We start from the raw sequence: 23,476 nt of genomic DNA, 5'->3' as shown, positions 1-23,476 counted from the left end.
AAATTATGGTAATTTAAAATCAGGTCATTAAAAAAATGTTTAACAATAATAAAGGCCCTCTGCAGAATATTTAACTGATGGATAAACAAGTAGTAAACAAGTAAAAAAAATATATATATAAAAAAAAAAACGAGTTAAAAGTAGTCTACTGCAGCCTACCAGTAATGACAATAGCTAATAGCTAACTAGAGCCTATACACAGTCTGAATGATTGTACCGTATTTATGTAACATGGTAAGTATATCTAAATACACAATATTTTCATGGTATTGTTTAGTAAGTGCTTTGCTCTTTCTGGCCAGATTTTCTTACCTGCTATGTTAAAGCTGCACACTCAGATATTGAACTCAACAGACCTTCGTCGCTGCCAAACGATAGGATGTGATAGGCCTATACGGGTCACTCACACAACATGATTCCTGAAATATTCAGATTAAAAGGTTTTATTTATGGCCAAAAAATAAAAAATAAGAAAATGTTGTGCATTTTAATGTTTAATTCATTAATCTGGTGCACTTTGAGAGTTCAAAATTAAAAGCTCCAACCCATATTCAGTGTGCAAATTAAACAAAGAAAAATTCAAACCTCTTTTAGTTGTGTCTGTCTACATTACACTACTACATAATAATAGTTATAATATTAGTCCCATGACAGTAACAGTCATATCTTGTAAAACAAATGCACTGAAAAATAAAGGACGGTCTAACCCTAACCCTAACGGTAATGTTTGCACTTAGGTTTTATTACGCATTTAGGAGAGTATTGCAAGAAGCTGCTTACATTAACCTTACTTTCGAAAAATAAATAAATACAATCATGATTTTTCATGAAAAATCATGTTAGAATTATAGGCCTAAAATACCTCTGTATCAGCTTGTTTTCATCAATGGTATAATTACAGTTTTTTTCAATTGCTTACACACAAAATTAAAAATTTGGCTCATTGTGTCAAAACTCAACACACAAGATTTCTTGACACAGCACTTGGAGATCAACATCTAACTGCCAATGCAAAATAACATTCTGCAATCAAAACGTAACACTCTAACTTGAAAAGGCCCTCTTCGGATCGATAGGAAACACACATGCACATGCAATATAAACAGTCAAAGCAAACACAACACACAGGTCAACTGTACTCAAGACACTGCCTACATTTGTAGTCTGTAAACCGTGTTTATTTCCACAACCAAAACTCAGTGTACAGGTGCAGAACTACTATAAGTATTGAACATCTGGTGTAGGTGTTTCTATTGCAGGTCCATGTCAGGGATCTCGTCGTCGATTGGGGTCGGGCCACAGCACCTCGTCCACATCACAGGCAATGTCTTCCCTTGCCAGGCAACGGGGAACATATCTCCGTGTGTGGCGTATCCACCCATGGATCGACCCCACCTCGATGTCCCCACATGCCTCCTCCATCGCTCGCAGGAGCGGCACGCGTACATGTGGTAGGCGGTCATAGACCTTCCACCGCCATGCCGAAAAGAATTCCTCGATCGGATTTAGGAACGGGGAATAAGGGGGCAGGTGCAACACTATGAAATGGTCGTGGTTGGCAAACCAGTCCCGGACCAGAGCAGCCCGGTGGAAACTGACATTATCCCAGATGACAACAAACATGGGCTGCCCTGGTCTGTCCTGTGTGACCACAGCATGTAGTGCATCGAGAAATGCCAGTAGGTGTGCAGTGTTGTAGGGTCCTAGGGTGGCATGGTGATGGAGGACCCCTTGACCACTAATGGCGGCACACATGGTGATGTTGCCCCCGCGCTGCCCGGGGATGTTCACGATGGCCCTTTGGCCGATGATGTTCCGGCCCCGACGTCTGGTTTTTGCCAGATTGAACCCAGCTTCATCTATGTAGATGTACTCATGTTGCTGCGCTGCCGCATCGAAGGCCAGGACAGTCTGTAACAGAACATGCATATACCAAAATGTCACTATTGTGTTCCTGAATACAGCGGTACTGCCTCTACAATGTCGCACAATGACTGTGGATTGGGTTGGACACATTCGGATATCACCAAAATGTTGGCAGTGTCCCTCCAACAATGGAAGGGGGGCGACTGCAAGGTATATATCCATGTAAACACACAACTGCCATTGTAGTGGTACTGTGGCACTCACCTGCACATAGTCATAGCGAAGGTTCTTGACTGCAACACTGTTCCTCTCAAATGGAACCTTGTAAAGTTGTTTCATGCTGACGTGGTGTTCCCGCAGGACCCGGGCGAGTGTCGTCGTACTGACACTGTGCACATTGTGGAAAATTGCCTGGTCTTCGAAGATGCGCTCATGCAATTGGCGCAGGGTGATGGTGTTGTTTGCCACCACAAGGTTGACAACGGCCAGTTCCTGGGCATGGGTGAACACTCGTTGCCTCCCTCCCACGGCAGGTCGCCTGGCAGTTCTGCAAACAATGCATGATTAGTGTCGATGGTTAGGTTCTGTTCCCCATCCCGTACTGTCATACTGTACGTGGTGAAATACTGTATAACCAGATTCAGCCAGAACGCTGATGCACAGCAAATTTGAAAACGCAAATTTAACACTCTCAGAGTTACAGTCAAATTATGTAACACTCCCCCAGGGTTTATATGTAAACCACTGTAAAAGTGTTAAATTACTGTAACACTGGAAAATCTACACTAACACTGGACAATTTGCTGTGTGGGTACTGTGCAGTCCTTTGGCGTTAATTCAGGACATACCTGTTTTCTTGTCGGTATGTCCGAATGATGCTGGCTACCGTGAAGCGGCTGAGGTTGGGCCGGACCCTCTGCCCGGCCTCCCTCATAGTCAGGCCATGGTTGATGACATGGTCCACCACAGTGGCCCTGATGTCGTCAGTGATAGTTGTGCGTCTGCCTGGTTCCCGTTCAGGTTGGTGCCATTCTCCTCTCCCTCTTCCCACGTCTCTTCCTCGTTCTCCTCTCCCTCTTCCCCCATCTCGTTCTCCTCTTCCTCTTCCCCCATCTCGTTCTCCTCTTCCTCTTCCCCCATCTCGTTCTCCTCTTCCTCTTCCCCCATCTCGTTCTCCTCTCCCTCTTCCTCCATCTCTTCCTCGTTCTCCTCTCCCTCTTCCCCTGTCTCTTCCTCGTTCTCCTCTCCCTCTTCTCCCATCTCGTTCTCCTCTCCCTCTTCCCCCATCTCGTTCTCCTCTCCCTCTTCCTCCATCTCTTCCTCGTTCTCCTCTGCCTCTTCCCCTGTCTCTTCCTCGTTCTCCTCTCCCTCTTCCTCCATCTCTTCCTCGTTCTCCTCTCCTTCTTCCCCCGTCTCTTCCTCGTCTTCTCCTTCCCCTTGGTCCTTCGGCCTCCATATTCGCAATTGTATCACGACAGGTGCGCACCTGAGTTCTATTTATAGTGCTACAGCTGTGACTGATTGGTGTTCAATTACCGGTTAAGGGTTTTACTGTGTGTGCGGGGGTGTTGCTATTGTCGCATGTGCTTTTATTATTGAATGGATGTGCTGTATGCAAAGTGTTTCCTCATTTTCCAACGTGTGTAACATACAACACTGTGTGTGTAGTGTTTTGCACCGTGTGTTGCACAATTGTTTGCAGTGCAATGCCTATAATGTGTTTATTCATTTGGTGCCTGTGTGTAAGACATGCATGCAAACGGTACGGTTTTGACGCTTTGATCTGGGCATTCACTTTTTGTGTTTTAGCAATTGGGAAAAACTGTAATACAGTTACAATTAATTTGGTTTGTCATGATTAATTTGTTCATAATCAGTAATAAAAAAAAATTAAAAAAAATCTAACAAGAATAAACACATATGACCAATTAAATTAATATTGTATTATTCATTATTTGTATATCTTGAAACTACCCAAGCAGCGTTTCGCGCTCAGTTGTGATGAATACATGTTTGCCCTGTGATAGGCTACCATTTATGTCCATAAATAGGCCTACTATTTTCTCAATTCTGCCCATATATTTTTACTTACATCAATTGCTCGATCAATATTATCATCAAATATTTTACATTTGCATTTTTAACTGTAGGTACCACAAACAATTTAATATAAGTAAGTTTGTGTATATTGTATATGTGCTGCTTATAAACACCAGACAGATAATGATTTATGGAACAGATCTTTACTCATCTCATTTGCACAAAATAAATGCAGTAATAGAAAGCATAGAAACGCACAGGTGAAATATACTGAAAATTATATGCATTTAAAAATTTGGTCGGGTTGAAGTCATGCCTCTGGATCTTCTGTATCCACTCATGCCCGTATCGCAGCGTCAACGGGGAATGCATGAAAGCTGACTTCTCTGTTGTAAGTTAACGTGACGAAATGGTACATAACGGCACACAACGATGAAGTGCTGAGGCTGTCAGCCTCTGAAAGGCAAGTCACCTCTCTTGAATCCTAAAAACACTCATTGTGAAAAAATATATCTCTGTGGTAATGGAACTCGGTCGCTGTCGTCTCTCGCTTTCTCCCGCTCTCGCTGTCAGATCACCGGAAGTAATGGCCCACACACTCAAGTTCGAACGTCAACGGTCGCCGTGTCTTCCTATTTAAAGGATGCTTTAATGACATTGTTTATCTGTGTTTGTTGTTATTGTTGTTTAATTATTATTTTTTAGGTTTTGTACACCCTGAAACATGAATAGAACTTTGTTATGATACTGTTATTGTTAGTTTTCTACTGTGTGCAAACAATAAAAATAAAATAAAATAAAACACCACATAGACACATAAACAACAATAAAAGCTTGATTTTCACAGGGGGACTTTAAAAAACAGGATGAGTCAAAATGATTGTATTTTATGAGATCAATGAATAATTCTATGAATTCTAATTCTAGACACCTTATTATCAGAGATGTTTAGATTTTGAGAATGAACATTAGATTTTTTTCTATGAATGGTTAAGTTTACAACAGCAGATAAAAATGTGATCTGAGTTTCACAAAAAAAAAAAAAAAAAAAAAAAACGCAGACAGACTGAATGAAAATATAAATCCACTCTCTCTCTCTGTCAGAAGGTGGTGCTTATGGAACAGAAGAAATATAATATTGGTTTTCCCGGTAACCAAAGCAGTGCTGTAGGCTATGGCGGGCCGGAAGTTTCAAAAATAGGACTAATGATTTGTCGTGGGAAGTCACCCCGTTTATATACTGTCTATGGAAGTCACTTTACTATAGCCACTAGCTCTATGTTTAATAATAAAAAGATTAGTAGCTGTAAAAAGAGTAATGATCAATTTCTGTCCAAATGTCTGTCAATTTGTCCACAAGGTCAAGACTCCTGTCTGCTCCTCTTCACAATAACTAGTTCTGTGTCTCCATCTGGTGGATGAATCAAGCATTACAGTATCAAACACACTAAACACACATAACAGCTACAAATGCATAATATGATGCCAAATGAATAACTTTGGAACAGAAACCAATGTTTATTTACAAATATTATTTGAATAGCCTCTGTTTGTTGTACACAAACCAGTCCAGTTCATTTTATATATTATTAACACAGTTTATTGTGCTCTTGGTTAGAACATAGTAAACTACACTTAATATTATGCACAAAAATAAACTTAATAAAACATATATTTACAGCAAAACTATTTTTGTGTGTGAAATGAAGCTTCAGTAAGTGAGCAGTCAGTCATCAGTCAGTCTTGTATGTTGTGTGTGCAGATACAGGCTTTGATGCTGAATATAACCTGCAGTGTTTCTCTATCAATCTCCTGTAAGTTTAGTGTGACTTTCTCTCCACGCTGACATATGACTGACACGAGTCTGTCCTCAGTGAAGTGTCTCTTCACACTGGAGGAGGAGTCCCGCTCATCAGCGCTCACACTTTATTGATATATATGGAGAAAATAAAAATGCTGCTGTGTGATTTGTCAGTGATTGTGTTTGATGATTTCCTCTGTTGTGTCTAATAAGGTAACAGTGAGTGTCATTGGCAGCTGTGAGAGTCTCTCTCTCTTTAGGGGACTGACAGGAGCCAGTTTCTTCAGTGTGTTTGAGGGAGCAGAGGAGAAACAGAGGCAAACAAACAGTGTGACGAGCAGAAGAAGATGGAGGGATTTCTGACACTCGTTTTACTCTCCTCTATAGTCACTATAACCACATCTGGTAAGTGCAAAATAGATTTTAAAGATGTAAAATTTAACATTTTTAAATAAGTAGTTTGTTTATGATGGCATTATACTACTAGAAACTGAATAGAAGCCTTTGTAATATCTAGAAACTAAGATCTTGACACTAGATCATTCATTATCAATTACATTTTATAAATTATTTGATCATTTACAGGAATCCAATTTGTTATACACTCATGCCCAGCTTTAGTTGTCCAGTTCAAAATATTTATATTTCTACATTACATCTTATGTTTCTTGACTTTGCATGATTCGATCCCTTTCTCACTTTCATGTACAGATTTTGAGACTGTGAGGTTAGTTGGTGGTAACAGTCCCTGTGCTGGTAGAGTGGAGGTTCATCATGATGGTCAGTGGGGAACAGTGTGTCGTGATCGCTGGGGTATGCCTGATGCTGCAGTGGTGTGTAGAGAGATAGGATGTGGAGAGGCTCTAGAGGCTGTGGGTTCTGCTCGCTTTGGAGAAGGATCAGGACCAATCTGGATGGATGAAGTGGGCTGTAGTGGATCAGAGTCAACACTGAAGAACTGTAGATCAAACGGATGGGGTGATCATGACTGTGGTCATTATCTTGATGCTGGAGTCATTTGCTCAGGTGAGCGGCTCCATACATCACACTGTTAATACATCACTGATCAGACTTTCATTAATAAACATCTTATAAGCAATATAATGTAATTTAATGTAATTTGTTGTCAGAGCCAATCATAAGCAACTAATTGATGAACAGTATATTTTATTGTCTTAACTAAATTTTATATATTTATAAAATCTATTATTAATGAAAGGACTATTGTTTTATGTCCATATAATCATAGTGACATTTCCTTACAAAAAAGAAGTTTATTCAAGTGTTCTATTAATATACTTCTTTTAAACTAAAAATAAGAAAGTATACTTTCAGTCTACATTTTATATACTTCTCAAAAATTTACTTTATACCTCTCAGAAATATACTTAAAACTTAGTACTTGACTTATACTGAGAGAAAAGTCCAAATATATTTGGCCTATACTTGTACTCAATCTTTTGATCGAGATATACTTAAATGTATAATTAAGTATTCAAAGTATACTTGACTTGTGTTAACTCTTTTGATCGAGTAGCCTATTAAATATACTTTTTTTACTTAGTTTTTCATAATGTCTTATGAAACTTACATTGTTTGAAAATATTGATATAAAACAGATATATTTCTAATTCTGCGTATCTGAATTTTTGTGTAGGCTAGTCCACTGGTAGTGTATAGGAATTTACTCTAATTCTACTTTTCCCCACCATTGACTGAATTTTCCAGCTATCCATGTTTTCACTGTTATACGGTAGGGGGCGCTATGACACATCTTCTAGTACAGAATCTCCGGATCAAAACACAGGAGAAGAAGAAGCTGAAACAAGTGATAGAAGATTGCTCACTCAAATGTAAAATAACGTGATCATCAAACATTAAACAGCTTGTAAATCAAAACTGCTTAATGTTTCCACATGAAATGAAGCGTAACCCATGAAGAGAAAACGACTGTGAAGCTTTGGGGGTGTTGGACTCGATCTACACCATCTGTGTTTTGATCATCGTTTTGAATCAGATCAAGACGTAGTCTTTGACAAAAAAATTATTTTCTCAACTTTTTTGTTTAAAATGTTGCCTTTCTTTATCAAACTTACCGACATTCAAGTGTTGATAAAAAAAGGATGCATGAAGCTAATAAAATGTTTTTAAAATTAAAGTCCAGTTAAAGGTATTTTTCAAGTATAAAAAAATAATATCTACATTTGAACATTGTAGTATACTGCAAGTGCAAAAATAATATATAAATAGTAAACTATAAGTATAATGTTATGTTCACTTAAAGAAAACTAAACTAAAACTTAAACTAAACTAGTAATTTACTGAGAGAACACTTCAGTGTGTACTTTCATAAACTAAAAAAAAATACTTCTTGTATTAAATTAGTAAACTACTAGTATACTTATAAGTTCACTTGTAGAGCATTACAAATGAGCAACCTAGTTGTGTACTTAAAGTTTACTACTCTTACACTTACAGTACACTTAAACGTATACTTTTATATAGTAAAAGTGGGCCAATTTAGTCCTAAGCAGTATTGAAATAGTACTCTTACAAGTTTACTACAAGTACACATTGATATTAGTAAACTTACTACATAAAGTATACTTGAACATTACTTAAGTATACTTCATAAACTTGAATTATCCCTCTTTTTCATAAGGGTACTCTGTTGTGTAAATATAATCAGAAACCAAAAACTACGGAAGGTCAAGACTTGTGGACGGGTCTCACCTGTGTTCTGGGAGAGTGGAGATGTTCTTGTAGGCGGCTGGGGTTCAGTGTCTAACCTGCGATATTTATTTAGCCACTTTCCTGCTAATTGGCATAATATACATGTTATTAAACACACTCTTAAACCTACCACTCTAAATAAATCTATTTTGTATGATTTTATTTAATATAAACAGATAATAAACATCCCAGACTTTCCGAGGGGCTTCACCTGTGTTCTGGGAGATTAGAGGTGATTCATGGGAAAACCTGGTACACAGTGTGTGACGCTGCCTTTGACCAGCAGGATGCAGAGGTTGTGTGTAGAGAGCTGGACTGTGGGGCTCCTGTACAGGTGCTGGGAGAAGATGCTTTTGGCAAAGGAGACGATCAGATGTGGACACAAGAGATTCAGTGCAGAGGAAATGAGTCTCAGATTTACTTCTGTCCAACATCACCATCACACCAACACTGCACCAGTGACAATAATGTTGGCCTAATCTGTTCTGGTAAATTATCAATATTCTGTCTCTCTTCATTCTCCTCTGTCAGCTGCATTATACACTATTTTAACTTTTGTTCTTTATTCAGGTTACACAGATGCTAAACTGATGAATGGTTCAGACTCCTGTTCTGGAAGAGTGGAGCTTCGGTTCCTTAATGAGTGGGGCTCAGTGTGTGATGCATGCTGGGATATGAGAGCTGCCAGTGTCCTCTGTAGACAGCTGAATTGTGGGATTGCTGTGTCTGTTGTGGGATCAGACTGGTTTGGAGAGGGAAGTGGTGAAATCTGGGCTGATGTGTTTGATTGTGACGGGAATGAAACAAAACTCTCAGAATGTTCCGTCTCTTCATGGAGTCGAGCTGAATGTTCTCATAGACGAGATGTTGGAGTCATTTGCTCTAGTGAGTCCATTTTACTGACTTCATTGATTTCATGCCTCTGAAAGACTTACTAGTAGGCCTATAAATGCAATATTTCAGTTTTCTTTATGTTCATTTCTTTTTTTATAAAATGTATTAATGTAAAGCATATTACCAAACTTGCAAATAAAACATGAGCTCTCCTCTCTAGATTCCTCTCTGGCTGTTCATGACGGTCTGGTGCGGTTTTCTGGAGAGAGACAGTGTGAGGGGGAGCTGGAAGTTTCCATCCATCAGGTCTGGAGGAGAGTTCTGCTGGACTCCTGGAGTCTCACTGAATCCTCTGTGGTCTGCAGACAGCTGGGCTGTGGCTCTGTGCTGAACTTCTCCGGCTCCTCTTCATCCAGTCCTGAACACAGTCATGAGTGTGTGACGGGCTTCCAGTGCTCTGGGAGTGAAGCTCATCTGGGGAACTGCAGCTCTCCACAAACTCTCAACTGCAGCTCCACACAACAGCTGTCAATCAGCTGCCTTGGTGAGAAGAGCAACATCTGGGCAGATTCTTCAGTTGTTAGTGATCAATAATGTGTTTTTCTCTCTCTGAATATCAGGTCGCGGGTCCATCAGGCTGGTGGGTTCTGGGGGAGACTGTGCAGGGAGGCTGGAGGTTTTTCACAGCGGCTCATGGGGGACAGTGTGTGATGACTCCTGGGATATTAAAGATGCCCATGTGGTGTGCAGACAGCTGCAGTGTGGAGTGGCCCTCAGTAACCAGCAGGTACCAGCCTGGTTTGGTCCTGGTTCTGGACCCATATGGCTGGATGAGGTGGAGTGTGAGGGGAATGAGACGTCCCTGTGGAACTGCTCTTCTCCAGGCTGGGGGAAACATGACTGTCAACACAAGGAGGATGTAGGAGTCGTGTGCTCAGGTAATCAGTAAAGTAATGTGATTGATTTTGGATGCTGCTACTTTTTAAATATTTTTTGTATTGACCAAGCAGAATCATGTAGTACATAAGATTTATAATATATTATAAAAATATAATTAAGTATCTTTTTCAGATGCTAATAGTGCTAGCAGCATGCATTAGCCTTGTTTTAACCAGTTATTTTGGTGATATTTTAGGTTTAGCACAACTTAAACTCCAATATTTTTAATACACATCCTTTTCCATCTAGAGTTTAAAGAGATCAGGTTAACTGAGGGCTGTGAAGGGAATGTGGAGGTTTTCTACAATGGATCCTGGGGTAATGTGTGCTGGAACCAGATGGAAGCAGACACAGCGAGTCTGATCTGTCAAGAGCTGAACTGTGGAAGATCTGGTGTTGTGTCTGATTCTACATCAAGACTGGAATCAGCTCGTAACTGGCTGGATGAAGTCAAATGTCGACCACATGATTCAAATCTGTGGCAGTGTCCATCTTCACCCTGGGGACAGAACTACTGTAATAATGATGAAGTGGCCAAAATCACCTGCTCAAGTGAGATTATGTTTAAATAATGTAAGATGGTCTAACTAGTTATGTTTCTCACACAATGTTTGTATATAATGTGGTGAATAAACTGTTTCTGAAACACTAAAGTAATTTAATGGACAGAGCCTGAAATGATTTATGAGGTTTAAATTATGTTTTCACATTGTTATGTTTCACTGAGAGAAGTTATGATTTTTGTGTCCTAATGTTCAGTTCTCTTAATATTTATTCTCAGAGGAGGAGAATCCTGAGTCTCCTCAGAGTCGTCTGACATGTTCTACCTCTCCATCTCCTCATCAGAGACAGTGTTCAAGTAAGATTTTTAATCTAAGACTTTAATGTTTTCCATTAAAATTTGCATTTAAAAAGAATTTATTTGCATTTAAAAATCATAATCAAATTCATAAATGTAATCGACTAATCATACATTAGTTCAGTTTCAGTGTGTCTTGTTGTAAATGTTGTGCTGAAGCTGGTCGGTGATGTTTCTGTGTGTGATTTAGATCATGTTCCTCTCAGACTGAGTGGAGGTTTGGGCCGGTGCTCTGGGAGGCTGGAGGTGTATCATAACGCTGTGTGGGGTTCAGTCTGTGCTGATCTGTGGGACATCAGTGATGCTCAGGTGGTCTGCAGGCAGCTGGGTTGTGGAGCAGCACTGAGGGCTGATGGGAATTCAGTCTTTGGTGCTGGTGAAGGTGTTGTGTGGCTGAACAGAGTCGAGTGCAGAGGGAATGAGATTCACCTGTGGGACTGTCCTCTCTCCCTGAAGAACCACACTGACTGCTCCCACAAAGAGCACGCTGGACTCACCTGTGCAGGTCAGAGCAAAACACTGAGCAATATTAGTCTTAATTTCACATCATTTTAGTGCTACTAACTGTGTATTTGCATGATTATGTGTATTGTCTGTGTCTGTTTTGACAGATTCGCCAGATTTGTCAGTGTCCACTACTCCTGCCACAACAACATCAGCTTCTCCTCCAGTTTCTCAGACAGTGCGCTCAACATCAGTCACTCCTCCACAAACTCCTCCAGTGTCTCTCTCTGTGCTTGTGGTTGTACTGGGAGTTTTGCTCTTACTGCTCTTAGTGCCACTGCTTATACTGATTCAGCAGAACAGAGTGATGAGGAGAGGTAGGAGAGATCCAGAGACTGTCATATTGTGTGTTATTCAGTGTGTGATCAGTCATGTGTTGTGAACTGACAGCAGGTTTGTCTGTCTACACTCACAGCTCTCTCTAAGAGGAGACACAGGACGACGACTGAGGCCGTTTATGAGGAGATTCATCACAGACACAATCACTTCACTCAGAGAGGTGAGACATGAGCCGTGAATCTTATTTAATATGATTATTAAGAGAGTCTGTCAGACACTTGATGTTCATCTATTATTAGTCCTGTTAAACCTCCGGCTTTAAACCAGAGAATTCCTCACAGAAAACCACAGAGCTGCAGGTGCATGTTTATGTGTGTGTGTGTGTGTGTGTGTGTGTCAGTTAGTGTCTCTTCCTGTGTGTATTTTGAGGGTAATAAGGAGGTGTTCATATTTTTCTAAGTCTAGGTGCAGGTGTGTGTGTTTGTCTCTTCCTGTGTGTATTTCTGGAAGGCAGTGAGGAATGGGTTCATGTGAGGATACATGTGTGTTTCTAATAGGCCTAAAACAAAAAAAAACTTGGTATTTCTGCCTCTAATGCTTTTAAAATGTATGTTATTAATATTTGTGTTGTGTTGTAAGTAACACAATGCTTTACGATCCAAATGAGAAATGAGGATTCAATCTGTTTAGAATAATGAACATGTTTCTGACTGTTCTGCTGTCCTTTAACAGGAAGTCTCGTCTCTGAAGAACTGCATTCTGGGTATGAAGATGCTGATGAGCTGCTCTCAGGTTAGAGAGCTGAAGTAGATCCAAATCAATAATTTGATTTACAAATATATTAAAAAAAATATTTACACATTTTAACACTAATTCAACTGTTCACAATAAAACTTTTATCTTATTAGAAAAAGAGTTCAAGACTGCATATTATGATGATGTCACCAATGGCAGTGTCCTGAAAGGTCAGTGATCCCGCTGTGTCCCAATCAGAGGCTGTGTCCCAATCAGAGGCTGTGTCCCAATCAGAGGCTGTGTCCTCCGGAGGTCGCATCTGAAGACTGCATACGTCATTGAGGCGGTCTCATGTAAGAAAAATACCCGTTAGATTGCAAAGTAAGAAAGAAATTTCAGTATTTACACCTCATGAGGAATAACAGTCAATTTTTATTACGGTTACTTCTCTTAAATAAGACATCCTTGATGAGGTATACAGCCTTCAAATGCGACGACCGGAGGACACAGCCTCTGAATTGGGACACAGCTAACATTCATTACCCAAAACCTACAACAGTATATTTTACATTTATTTTGTTTCCTAAAATATAAAAAAATGGCCAAATTATACATGTTTTGATGCAGAAGAGATGATGAAGGAAATCACACCGGGATACTATGATGATGTCATCACTGATGGACTGAAACCAGATCGTGAGACAGGTGTCGTTCGGTTATTCTATAATAGGAAGAAATATTTAAAACATATTAAAATCTATATGTATATATACAAAATATATTGTCTCATGTTAAATTTACAGAATACACACCTGAGAGCTATGATGATGTCATGACAAGTGGACAGAACTCTATCAAAAATGGTGTTTACTTTTTATTGTTATTGGTGTATTTTCCATAATCCTTTTATAGTGATTTATGATATTATGTATTAATCCCATTACATTGTAAGATATAATGCAATGTTTGTTCTGTCTATATGTTCATGTGTAGTGGACACACCAGAGCATTATGATGATGTCATCATTAATGAACAGATCTTTCGAGATGTAACAGGTGAGTCACACAGAACTGCATTTCATGATCACCTTCACACACTAATATTGAACATTTCTACCATTAATGAATCATCACGACTTTATCAGGAGTAAATCTAATAATTTTAGATTTTTATTTCACATGTGAATCAGAGGGAGATCAGGAGGAGTATGATGATGTGAAGAACACCAATGAAGATGAGAGGAACCTGTTGGGTAGGTTATTGTAACCTTTCTATAGCATATTTAATTTTTATTTGTTATGTTTCTCATTTAAACTACATGTTGATGTAAATATTACAATGATAATTATCAGTTTGCTTTTGTTTTTAAAATCAGATTATGATGATGTGGAGGAGGAGTAAAATAAAGAAGGAGGAGCCATATGACTCACTGACCACACCCACTGCCTATTCATCCAATCATATTACAGTCCCTGGAGATATGGGCGTTTCTTAAACTGCTGTTAAAGATTCATGTTTTTGTTATCTGAAATATTTTTCTATAACAGGTTACATGTATTGAAACAAATTTTGTAGTATTTGTATTTTAATATTTTGCCTATTATTTTTATTTTGATATCAATATTTTGTCTAATAAACAAAAGATACCATTTATTCATTACGTTTGTCACAAATTATATATATATATTTTTATAAAGCAGTTAGAGGAAATGAGAAAATGATGCAAAACACTATAAACTTTTAAAGATGTTGAAAAAACTGTTAGGCAGTTTATCAACCTAAATATAATAAGAAAATGGATTTACCACTTAATAGATTATTATTAGGCATCACATTTTTCCATAAATTTACTGCCATAGTATTTAGTAATAGTATTTACTGTGTACTGTCAGCTTGAATTAACTTAAGTAGAGCATAATTTAACCTTTATTTAAAATAATTATTACTGTAAAGACACAGTTATACGCATTATGTAAAAAAAAAAAAAAACACTCACCCAAACTGCACATTTTATTGTGTGATGGTGCATTTTTACTTTAAAATGCTTTAAACAACTTGAAACAGTTTTTAAAGGGATACTCCACTTTAAAATGAAAATTCTGTCATCATTTACTCACCCTCAAGTTGTTTCAAACCTGTATGAATTTCTTTCTTCTGCTGCACAGAAAGATAGATATTTTGAAGAATGTCAGTAACCAAACAGTTAACTGGAACCATTGACTTCCATAGTAGGAAAAAAAAGTACTATGGAAGTCAATGGTTCCAGTTAACTGTTTGGTTACTGACATTCTTCAAAATATCTTCCTATGTGTTCAGCAGAAGAAAGAAATTCATACAGGTTTGAAACAACTTGAGGGTGAGTAAATGATGACAGAATTTTCATTTTAAAGTGAAGTATCCCTTTAAGTCTGATGTGAGTCATTTGCGCTGCGCTTGAATCTTTTGCAGAAATAGCTCCATCTGCAGGTTGAGGTTGGGCTGACCCTTCTTGGTTTTTCTCTTCAACAGCTGATATGTTGCCATTTTCTTTTCCTTGTATTTCTTCAGAGCCTCCTCACGCTGAGATTTATCTTTCAAGAATTCCTACAGAGACACACGTAATAAAACATGTGTCAATCATTTAGGTAAAGAATGTAAGGGTGGTGAAAATGTGTATATGTACATGACATAATGGATCTTCCTTAAAGGCTTAGTTCACCCAAAAATAAAAAAAAATGTCACTCACCCTCATGTCGTTCCAAACCTGCAAGACTTTCGTTCATCTTCGAAATACAAATGAAGATATTTTAAAAGAAATCTTAGAGATTTTTGTCCTTCCATTGACAGTCCACGCAACTACCAAGAGACACGATCATTTTATATGATGAACACATTGAATTTAGGCTTTTATTCACATGTGACCCTGGATCACAAAACCAGTCACAAGTGCACGGGTATATTTGTGGCAAAAGCCAACAATACATTGTCGGTCAAAATTATTGATTTTTCTTTTATGCCAAAAATCATTAGGATATCAAGTAAAGATCACGTTCCATGAAGATATTTTGTAAATTTTCTACTGTAAATATATAAAACATTTATTTTTGTGAGTGAATGCAGCAAAATTGGCAACATAAATGGACAACTTTAAAGACGACTTTCTCAATGTTTAGTTTTTTTTGCTCCCTCAGATTCCAGATTTTCAAATAGTTGTATCTCGGCCAAATATTCCTAACAAATACATCAATGGAAAGCTTATTTATTCAGCTTTCAGATGATGTATAAATCTCAATTAAAAAAAATTGACCCATGTGACTGGTTTTATGGTCCAGGGTCACATATAAACACTGATCAGTGAACATAAACAGAAGCTCAACAGATCCTGCTTGACGTGCGAGAACAAACCTCATTGGTTCTTGCTGAAGCTCAAACGTGCTGCGTAACACGAGAATGAACCTCATTATTTATTTCTCGTATGCTTGAGCTTCTGTTTACCACAACTGATGTGTGAGATGCTGAATGTTTAGATGTGAATAAAATCCTAAATTAAATCCATTCATCATATAATTTTCTGAGAATGCCCACCACACACCAGCTTACTGGTGGAGAGGAGACAGTGATGAAGCCAATCAGTATATATGGGGATGATTAGGAGGCCATGATGGACAGAGGCCAATGGGCAAATTTGGCCAGGATGCCGGGGTTACACCCCTACTCTTTTTCGAAGGACATCCTGGGATTTTTAATGACCACAGAGAGTCAGGACCTCGGTTTAACGTCTCATCCGAAGGATGGTGCTCATTGACAGTATAGTGTCCCCATCACTACACTGGGGCGTTAGGACCCACACAGACCACAGGGTGAGCACCCCCTGCTGGCCTCACTAACACCTCTTCCAGCAGCAACCTGGTTTTCTCAGGAGGTCTCCCATCCAGGTACTAACCAGGCTCAGCCCTGCTTAGCTTTAGTGGGCAACCAGTCTTGGGCTACAGGGTGATATGGCTGCTGGCAACATATATATACACTCATCTGTTACTGTACCTGTCAGACTGCGCTGGTTTATTAGATGAATCAGGATCAGGGTCGGTAGTTTGGTCAGTCGTTGTGTTTAAGACGTGTTTCTCAGGAGAATCTGAAGAATCTGACCCCATGTTTAGTTCATCATCTGACTCTGTCTCTTTATCCAGGGCTCTTCCTTCACATCTTTTCTTCTTTTTCTCCTGTTCTTCTTCATCTAGTCGTTCTTTTTCAGCCAGGTACAGATGTCTCAGATGCTCGGGATATTTCTCCTCTAACTGAACTTTTGATGCTTGATTTTTCTTCCTCTCCTTTCGAAGAAGTTTGTTGTATTCATGCCTTACTTTCTCCTTCCTTTTGAAGGCAAACCCCTGACCTGATGAAGCATGAGACAGAGATGAGATTCAAACAGAAAACATTCAAATTTTAGTCCTTTATTATGGATTATTAAGGATCTATAACGTTATTAAAATATACATTATTGCGATTTATTCAAAAATTTAATATATTTTCTTTAGAAAATGGTTAGAAACACGCTATTGTACTTTCACATAGCCTATGATGCGTTTGCAGTGTGCAACTGATCCGCGGCTGTAGGCCTATACCACAAACACAACATGTAGGCCTATTCACTATTTTTATTTCATATTCACTTTTAAACAATACAAAAACAATGTACAATGTACAATGCATTACTTCTATATAGGTTTATATATTAAGTTGATCAAGCAATTGGCAAAACATGTAAACATGTAGGCTACTTATGTTAAAATAGCAAACAGCCACCACCCCGACAACACAATCTCATGAAAGTGCGTATAGCACGAATGATATTTCTTGTATCATTTATACGCCAAAACGAGTTTTTGCGTTCAAATGATACGCACTGTAAACCCCTTGGGTAGGATTAGGGGTGAGGCCATAAAGTGCGTATCATATGCACGCGAAAACTGCGTATCATATGCACGCGAAAACTGCGTATCATATGTACGCAAAAACTCGTTTTGGCGTATAAATGATACGAGAAATATCATTCGTGCTATAGATACGCACTTAGCCGCCTTGTGCTCATCTCCTCAGATGGCGTGAAAAACCTGCATCTATCTTCTCGAGTTAAATTTATAAAAGGAAACTTATAGCCTAATATATATATATTGAAGGGAGTGGATTGGAATCCACTGCTGCTTCAATGTATATGTAATGAGTGATTATAATCAAGGTATTAATCAATACTTTTCCTTCTAAATATCAAATGAGTTGAATGACTTATCTGGAGATTTTACTTTGTTATAGAAGTTACCAGTGTGATTACTGAAATGTTCTTTTCATGTATTCATTAATGTCAGTATTTGATATTTGAATGCAGTAACGTTGCTTGCCTATTTATCCCAGCTTCCAGAAATTAAATAGGGACTGGTTTTGTGTTTGAGAAAGGTCTTCAACATGTTAAAACACATAGGGGTCATTTAAGTCTATAGTTTAAGGTACCATTTGTCAGTTAAAGCCTATAGTTTCCATTTAGGATAAAGTGTCCTATCCTGAGAGAAAGAACTTGTTATCTTGATGTTTTGAGACGAGACTCATGTTTATAGTTAGAGCCTGGCCAAATCCAACCTTGGAAAAGCTGTGTGTCGGGTGTGTGTGTTAGTCTTCTTGCTTACAGGTTAAGGAACCACTGGCATTGTTGGAGATTGACTGAGTTGTTGTTCGAGACATGCTGGCACCCAGCAACCCAAATTTGCGACCTGGAAGGTCACGACGTGCCTAACTTCAGGGTCCGAGTGTCAGCGGCATAATCTATGGAGATATGCTTCTGTCTATCTGTATATGTGTGGAAAATTACTATGTTTATCAATTTCTTGGCCAATAAGAATCATTCAGCCTGTAAGCAATGACGTAGCTTAGACCTTGGAAATGGTATATCTGCTGTGATCTTTGTAACTGTAAGTGGGGCGGCCTACAAACTCCTGTGTGAGTCTTGAAGCTGACTTCTGCTGATGAAACTGCAAACTATCTTCAGTAAAACTTTTCTTCAATTTTTTTATAATTCTGACTCCGGGTCTTCTTTCAAACATCTGGTCCATGGGTCCTAAACTGTTAACCCCTAACAATATATATAGTACCAGTCAAAAGTTTGGAAACATTACTATTTTTAATGTTTTTGAAAGAAGTCTCTTATGCTCATCAAGCCTGCAGTTAAAAAAAAAAAAAAAAAAAAAAACAGTAATATTATGAAATATTATTACAATTTAAAATAATGGTTCTCTTTTTTAATATACTTTAAAATGTAATTTATTTTTGTGATGCAAAGCTGAATTTTCATCAGCAAGTACTCCAGTCTTTGGTGTCTTATGATTCTTCAGAAATCATTCTAATATGCTGATTTATGATCAATGTTGGAAACAGTTGTGCTGCTTAATATTTTTTTTATAACCTGAGATACTTTTTTCAGGATTATTTGATGAATAAAAAGTTAAAAAGAACTGTATTTATTTAGAATAGAAATCTTTTGTAACAATATACACTACCGTTCAAAAGTTTGGGAACAATAACTTTTTTTTTTTTAAAGAAATTAGTACTTTAATTCAACAAGGATGCGTTAAATTGATAAAAGGTGATGGTAACGATTTATGTTGTTAGAAATGTTTTTATTTTGAATAAATGCTGTTTTTATGAATAAATGCTGTTAACGTTTTACTCATCAATGAATCCTGAAAAAAGTATTCCAAAAAAATATATTAAACAGCACAACTGTTTCCATCATTGATAATAACTGAGTATCAAATTATCATATTAGAATGATTTCTGAAGGATCATAAGACACCAAAGACTGGAGTACTTGCTGATGAAAATTCAGCTTTGCATCACAAAAATAAATTACATTTTAAAATATATTAAAAAAGAGAACCATTATTTTAAATTGTAATAATATTTCATAATATTACTGTTTTTTTTTTTTTTTTTTTTTAACTGCAGGCTTGATGAGCATAATAGACTTCTTTCAAAAACATTAAAAATAGTAATGTTTCCAAACTTTTGACTGGTACTGTATATATATATATATATATATATATATATATATGGGCCGCATTAAGAGCTCACTGGGCCCCGGGGCTATGAGTTACTGCAGGGCCCCCCCCACCACTTTAGGTCACCAACTACAGAGAGAGAGAGCTAAATGTTATAAATTACTTTCTTTCTGATGTTTGATTAACATTATTGACACAAATGGCGACAGCAGCTTTATTAGCAGCTTCTGTCCGACCTCAGGGTCGGAACTCAAGAGCGCTGTGAAAAATGCCAGTCTTAGGCTTGCTTCCCTCTTAGCAATCTACTTTACTGGTTTGTTGATCCATGGCATACTACCAGATTCAATGTTATCTATTCTGCTTGTCCCAGTTATTAAGGACAAAGCTGGAAAAGCTATCTGGATAATTATAGACCTATAGCATTGGCCAGTATCTTATCCAAGGTAATGGAAAGAATCCTCCTTGATAGAGTGAGTGGGTATATCTCTTCCCTGGATAATCAGTTTGGATTTAAGCCAAACCATGGCACAGACATGTGTATTTATGCTCTTAAGGAAATAGTGAATTTGTATTAGTCTAAAAATTCCACTATTCTCATGTGTTTTATTGATGCCTCCAAAGCATTTGATCGAGTGAATCACAAACAGCTTTTTATTAAGCTAAAGCAAAGGGGAGTCCCTGGGTATATTGTGAGGGTTCTTGCCTATTGGTATGCCTACCAGCAGATGCCAGCAGATGCTACCCTCAAGTTGTTTCAAACCTGTAAGAATTTCTTTTTTCTGCTGAACACAAAAGAAGATATTTTGAAAAATGTCTGTAACCAAACAGTTGATGGACCCCATAGACTTCCATAGTATTTTTTTTTTTTTTTTCCTACTATGGAAGTCAATGGGGTCCATCAACTGTTTGGTTACAGACATTTTTCAAAATATCTTCTTTTGTGTTCAGCAGAAAAAAGAAATTCTTACAGGTTTGAAACAACTTGAGGGTGAGTAAATGATGACAGAATTTTCATTTTTGGGTGAACTATCCCTTTAAATACACAGTTTACCAAAAAATAGTCCCAATTTTGCTGACTTCACTCTATCTAATGAATTAAAATTGTAGCTATAAACAAAGTAGCTGTAAACAAAGTAATTTACACTTTCTGCCAATAAAAATGTAGGCTATGAGAAGCTCTAACATGGACCAGACTCTTTTCTGCTTCTCATTATAATAAGTGTTTTGCTGCCATCTGCTGGAGGAATTATGCATTGCAATATTAAACACATTACAGTTACAAATGTGTTGAATATAATGCCAAAGGAATATATGTGGAAAAGAAAACAATGTTTATATACAAATGTGGTCTGAAACTTTTCTGTTTGTTGTGCACAACCATTCCAGTTTATTTAATAATTTATTAACAACATTCTGTTAATTATGCTCTTGGTTAGAACATAATAACAGTATAGTTAAATACACTTGATATTATACACATTTGTTTCAAAAATAACTTTAAAATGTTCGGTTTAATATGATTTATATATTTATTACAAAGATCAAGTATTTTTGTGTGTGAAATGAAGCTTCAGTAAGTGAGCAGTCAGTCATCAGTCAATCTTGTATGTTGTGTGTGCAGTGACAGGCTTTGATGCTGAATATAACCTGCAGTGTTTCTCTATCAATCTCCTGTAAGTTTAGTGTGACTTTCTCTCCACGCTGACATATGACTGACACGAGTCTGTCCTCAGTGAAGTGTCTCTTCACACTGGAGGAGGAGTCCCGCTCATCAGCGCTCACACTTTATTGATATATATGGAGAAAATAAAAATGCTGCTGTGTGATTTGTCAGTGATTGTGTTTGATGATTTCCTCTGTTGTGTCTAATAAGGTAACAGTGAGTGTCATTGGCAGCTGTGAGAGTCTCTCTCTCTTTAGGGGACTGACAGGAGCCAGTTTCTTCAGTGTGTTTGAGGGAGCAGAGGGAGATGTTTGCTACATTCTGAACTCTGTGTGTAGAGTAGGGAGATGGAGAGCTATCTGACGTGTATTTTTCTATCCTTCTTGATATTATTGGTTCTTATCACAGCTGGTAAGTATACACTTATAATTAAAAAACATGAAGAATAAAAAAAAAACAATGCTTTGTATTCTGAATTTAAATTATTATTATGTATATGTCTGATCTCTCTTGCATGGACAGATAGTGAGAATGTGCGATTAGTTGGTGGTAACAGTCGCTGTGCTGGTAGAGTGGAGGTTCTTCATGATGGTCAGTGGGGAACAGTGTGTGGTGATGACTGGGATATGCCTGATGCTGCAGTGGTGTGTAGAGAGCTGGACTGTGGTAAGGCTACAACAGCAGCGTATGCGTCTCAGTTTGGACAAGGATCAGGTCAAATCTGGATGGATAATGTGGGCTGTAGTGGATCAGAGTCAACACTGAAGAACTGTAGATCAAACGGATGGGGTGCTCATAACTGTGGTCATAGTGAAGATGCTGGAGTCATTTGCTTAGGTGAGCTGCTTTATACATCACTGCACAAATAGAAATCACAGGTTTTAAAGTGCACTGTTTTGTTATATACTGTCTGTTTAAATGGAAACCCCAGAGTTGTGTGTGTGGACAAATAAAAATAATATTTGATAATATATTTTTACCAAATAATTATTATTTATTTATTTAATATTTATTTAACAAATAAAAACTGGATGGGTCTATCACCTTCAGAAATTGTTTAATCATTCTGTTGCTGTTATTATCAAACTCTCAGAGCATGGACTTCAACTTGTAGACGGGTTTCACCTGTGCTCTGGGAGAGTGGAGGTGCTTCGTACAGAAGGATGGGGTTCAGTGTGTGACGCTGCCTTTGACCAGCAGGATGCAGAGGTTGTGTGTAGAGAGCTGGACTGTGGAGCTCCTGTACAGGTGCTGGGAGAAGATGCTTTTGGCAAAGGAAAGGGTCGAGTTTGGTCAGAGGAGATTCAGTGCAGAGGAAATGAGTCTCAGATTCATCTCTGTTCACGATCATCTTCACAGATACACAACTGTTCCCATGACAATGATGTGGGAGTGATTTGTTCTGGTTAAGTATAAACATTTGGCATCTCATTAGATAAATCACTTACATTATATACTGCTGTTGTATTGCTCAATTATCTTGACTCTAGTTTCATACGATTTAAAGCTGTCAATTGTTTTTCCAGGTTACACAGATCTCAGACTGGTCAATGGAATAAATGGCTCAGACTCTTGTTCTGGAAGAGTGGAGCTTCGGTTTCTCAATGAATGGGGCTCAGTGTGTGATGCATGCTGGGATATGAGAGCTGCCAGTGTCCTCTGTAGACAGCTGAATTGTGGGATTGCTGTGTCTGTTGTGGGATCAGACTGGTTTGGAGAGGGAAGTGGTGAAATCTGGGCTGATGTGTTTGATTGTGTCGGGAATGAAACAAAACTCTCAGAATGTTCCGTCTCTTCATGGAGTCGAGCTGAATGTTCTCATGGACGAGATGTTGGAGTCGTCTGCTCTGGTGAGCAAATTCACAACGTGATGAAGTCATTGGTTTCAGATTAAAATGTAGTGTACATTTTAGATAAATACTGAATTACAAATAAATACTCTCTCCAGGGAGTGAAGCTCATCTGAGGAACTGCAGCTCTCCACAAACTCTCAACTGCAGCTCCACACAACAGCTGTCAATCAAACACTTTGGTGAGAAAATCATCATCAGATTCTTTAGTTGTTAATGATGAATAATGTTCATGTACAAGCACTGTTTTTCTCTCTCTGAATATCAGGTCGCGGGTCCATCAGGCTGGTGGGTTCTGGGGGAGACTGTGCAGGGAGGCTGGAGGTTTTTCACAGCGGCTCATGGGG

The 23,476-nt window shown here is 38.2% G+C and overlaps 3 protein-coding genes and 1 long non-coding RNA gene across 4 annotated transcripts in view; 3 read left to right on the top strand and 1 right to left on the bottom strand.

Moving 5' to 3' along the window:
- Window positions 1–6,522: 6,522 nt before the first annotated feature.
- On the top strand, window positions 6,523–12,652 carry LOC311289135 (scavenger receptor cysteine-rich type 1 protein M130-like; the record flags this gene model as incomplete). Its single annotated transcript, XM_084406891.1, has 11 exons — window positions 6,523–6,733; window positions 8,617–8,928; window positions 9,011–9,325; window positions 9,495–9,818; window positions 9,895–10,212; window positions 10,463–10,765; window positions 10,995–11,072; window positions 11,263–11,577; window positions 11,684–11,893; window positions 11,992–12,075; window positions 12,588–12,652. The coding sequence occupies 11 exons, from the start codon at window positions 6,523–6,525 to the stop codon at window positions 12,650–12,652; spliced, it is 2,535 nt and encodes an 844-aa protein (XP_084263017.1).
- A 132-nt stretch (window positions 12,653–12,784) lies between these two features.
- LOC311288818 lies at window positions 12,785–13,408 on the top strand. Its single transcript, XR_014627016.1, has 3 exons — window positions 12,785–12,820; window positions 13,218–13,295; window positions 13,394–13,408. It is a non-coding gene; the product is annotated as an uncharacterized lncRNA (long non-coding RNA).
- A 1,571-nt stretch (window positions 13,409–14,979) lies between these two features.
- LOC311289133 (thyroid transcription factor 1-associated protein 26 homolog) lies at window positions 14,980–16,988 on the bottom strand (the record flags this gene model as incomplete). Its single annotated transcript, XM_084406889.1, has 2 exons — window positions 14,980–15,174; window positions 16,599–16,988. Coding segments are annotated over 2 exons (555 nt in total), but the record flags the coding sequence as incomplete, so codon positions are not given.
- A 4,584-nt stretch (window positions 16,989–21,572) lies between these two features.
- Window positions 21,573–23,476, top strand: part of LOC311289132 (scavenger receptor cysteine-rich type 1 protein M130-like) — a gene marked incomplete at its 3' end in the record, with an annotated part of 53,453 nt that continues 51,549 nt past the window's right edge. Inside the window, exons 1-3 of the mRNA XM_084406888.1 lie at window positions 21,573–21,690; window positions 21,802–22,116; window positions 22,373–22,678. Coding sequence (XP_084263014.1) covers window positions 21,627–21,690; window positions 21,802–22,116; window positions 22,373–22,678 — 685 coding nt within the window. The 5' untranslated portion in view covers window positions 21,573–21,626. The remainder of the gene's footprint in view (window positions 21,691–21,801; window positions 22,117–22,372; window positions 22,679–23,476) is intronic.

The sequence above is a fragment of the Rutilus rutilus genome (genome assembly GCF_951802725.1).
Source record: "Rutilus rutilus genome assembly, chromosome: 4".
NCBI classification, from domain to species: domain Eukaryota; kingdom Metazoa; phylum Chordata; class Actinopteri; order Cypriniformes; family Leuciscidae; genus Rutilus; species Rutilus rutilus.
Note: the sequence above shows the minus strand (reverse complement) of the source record. Positions and strands in the feature narration are given on the sequence as shown.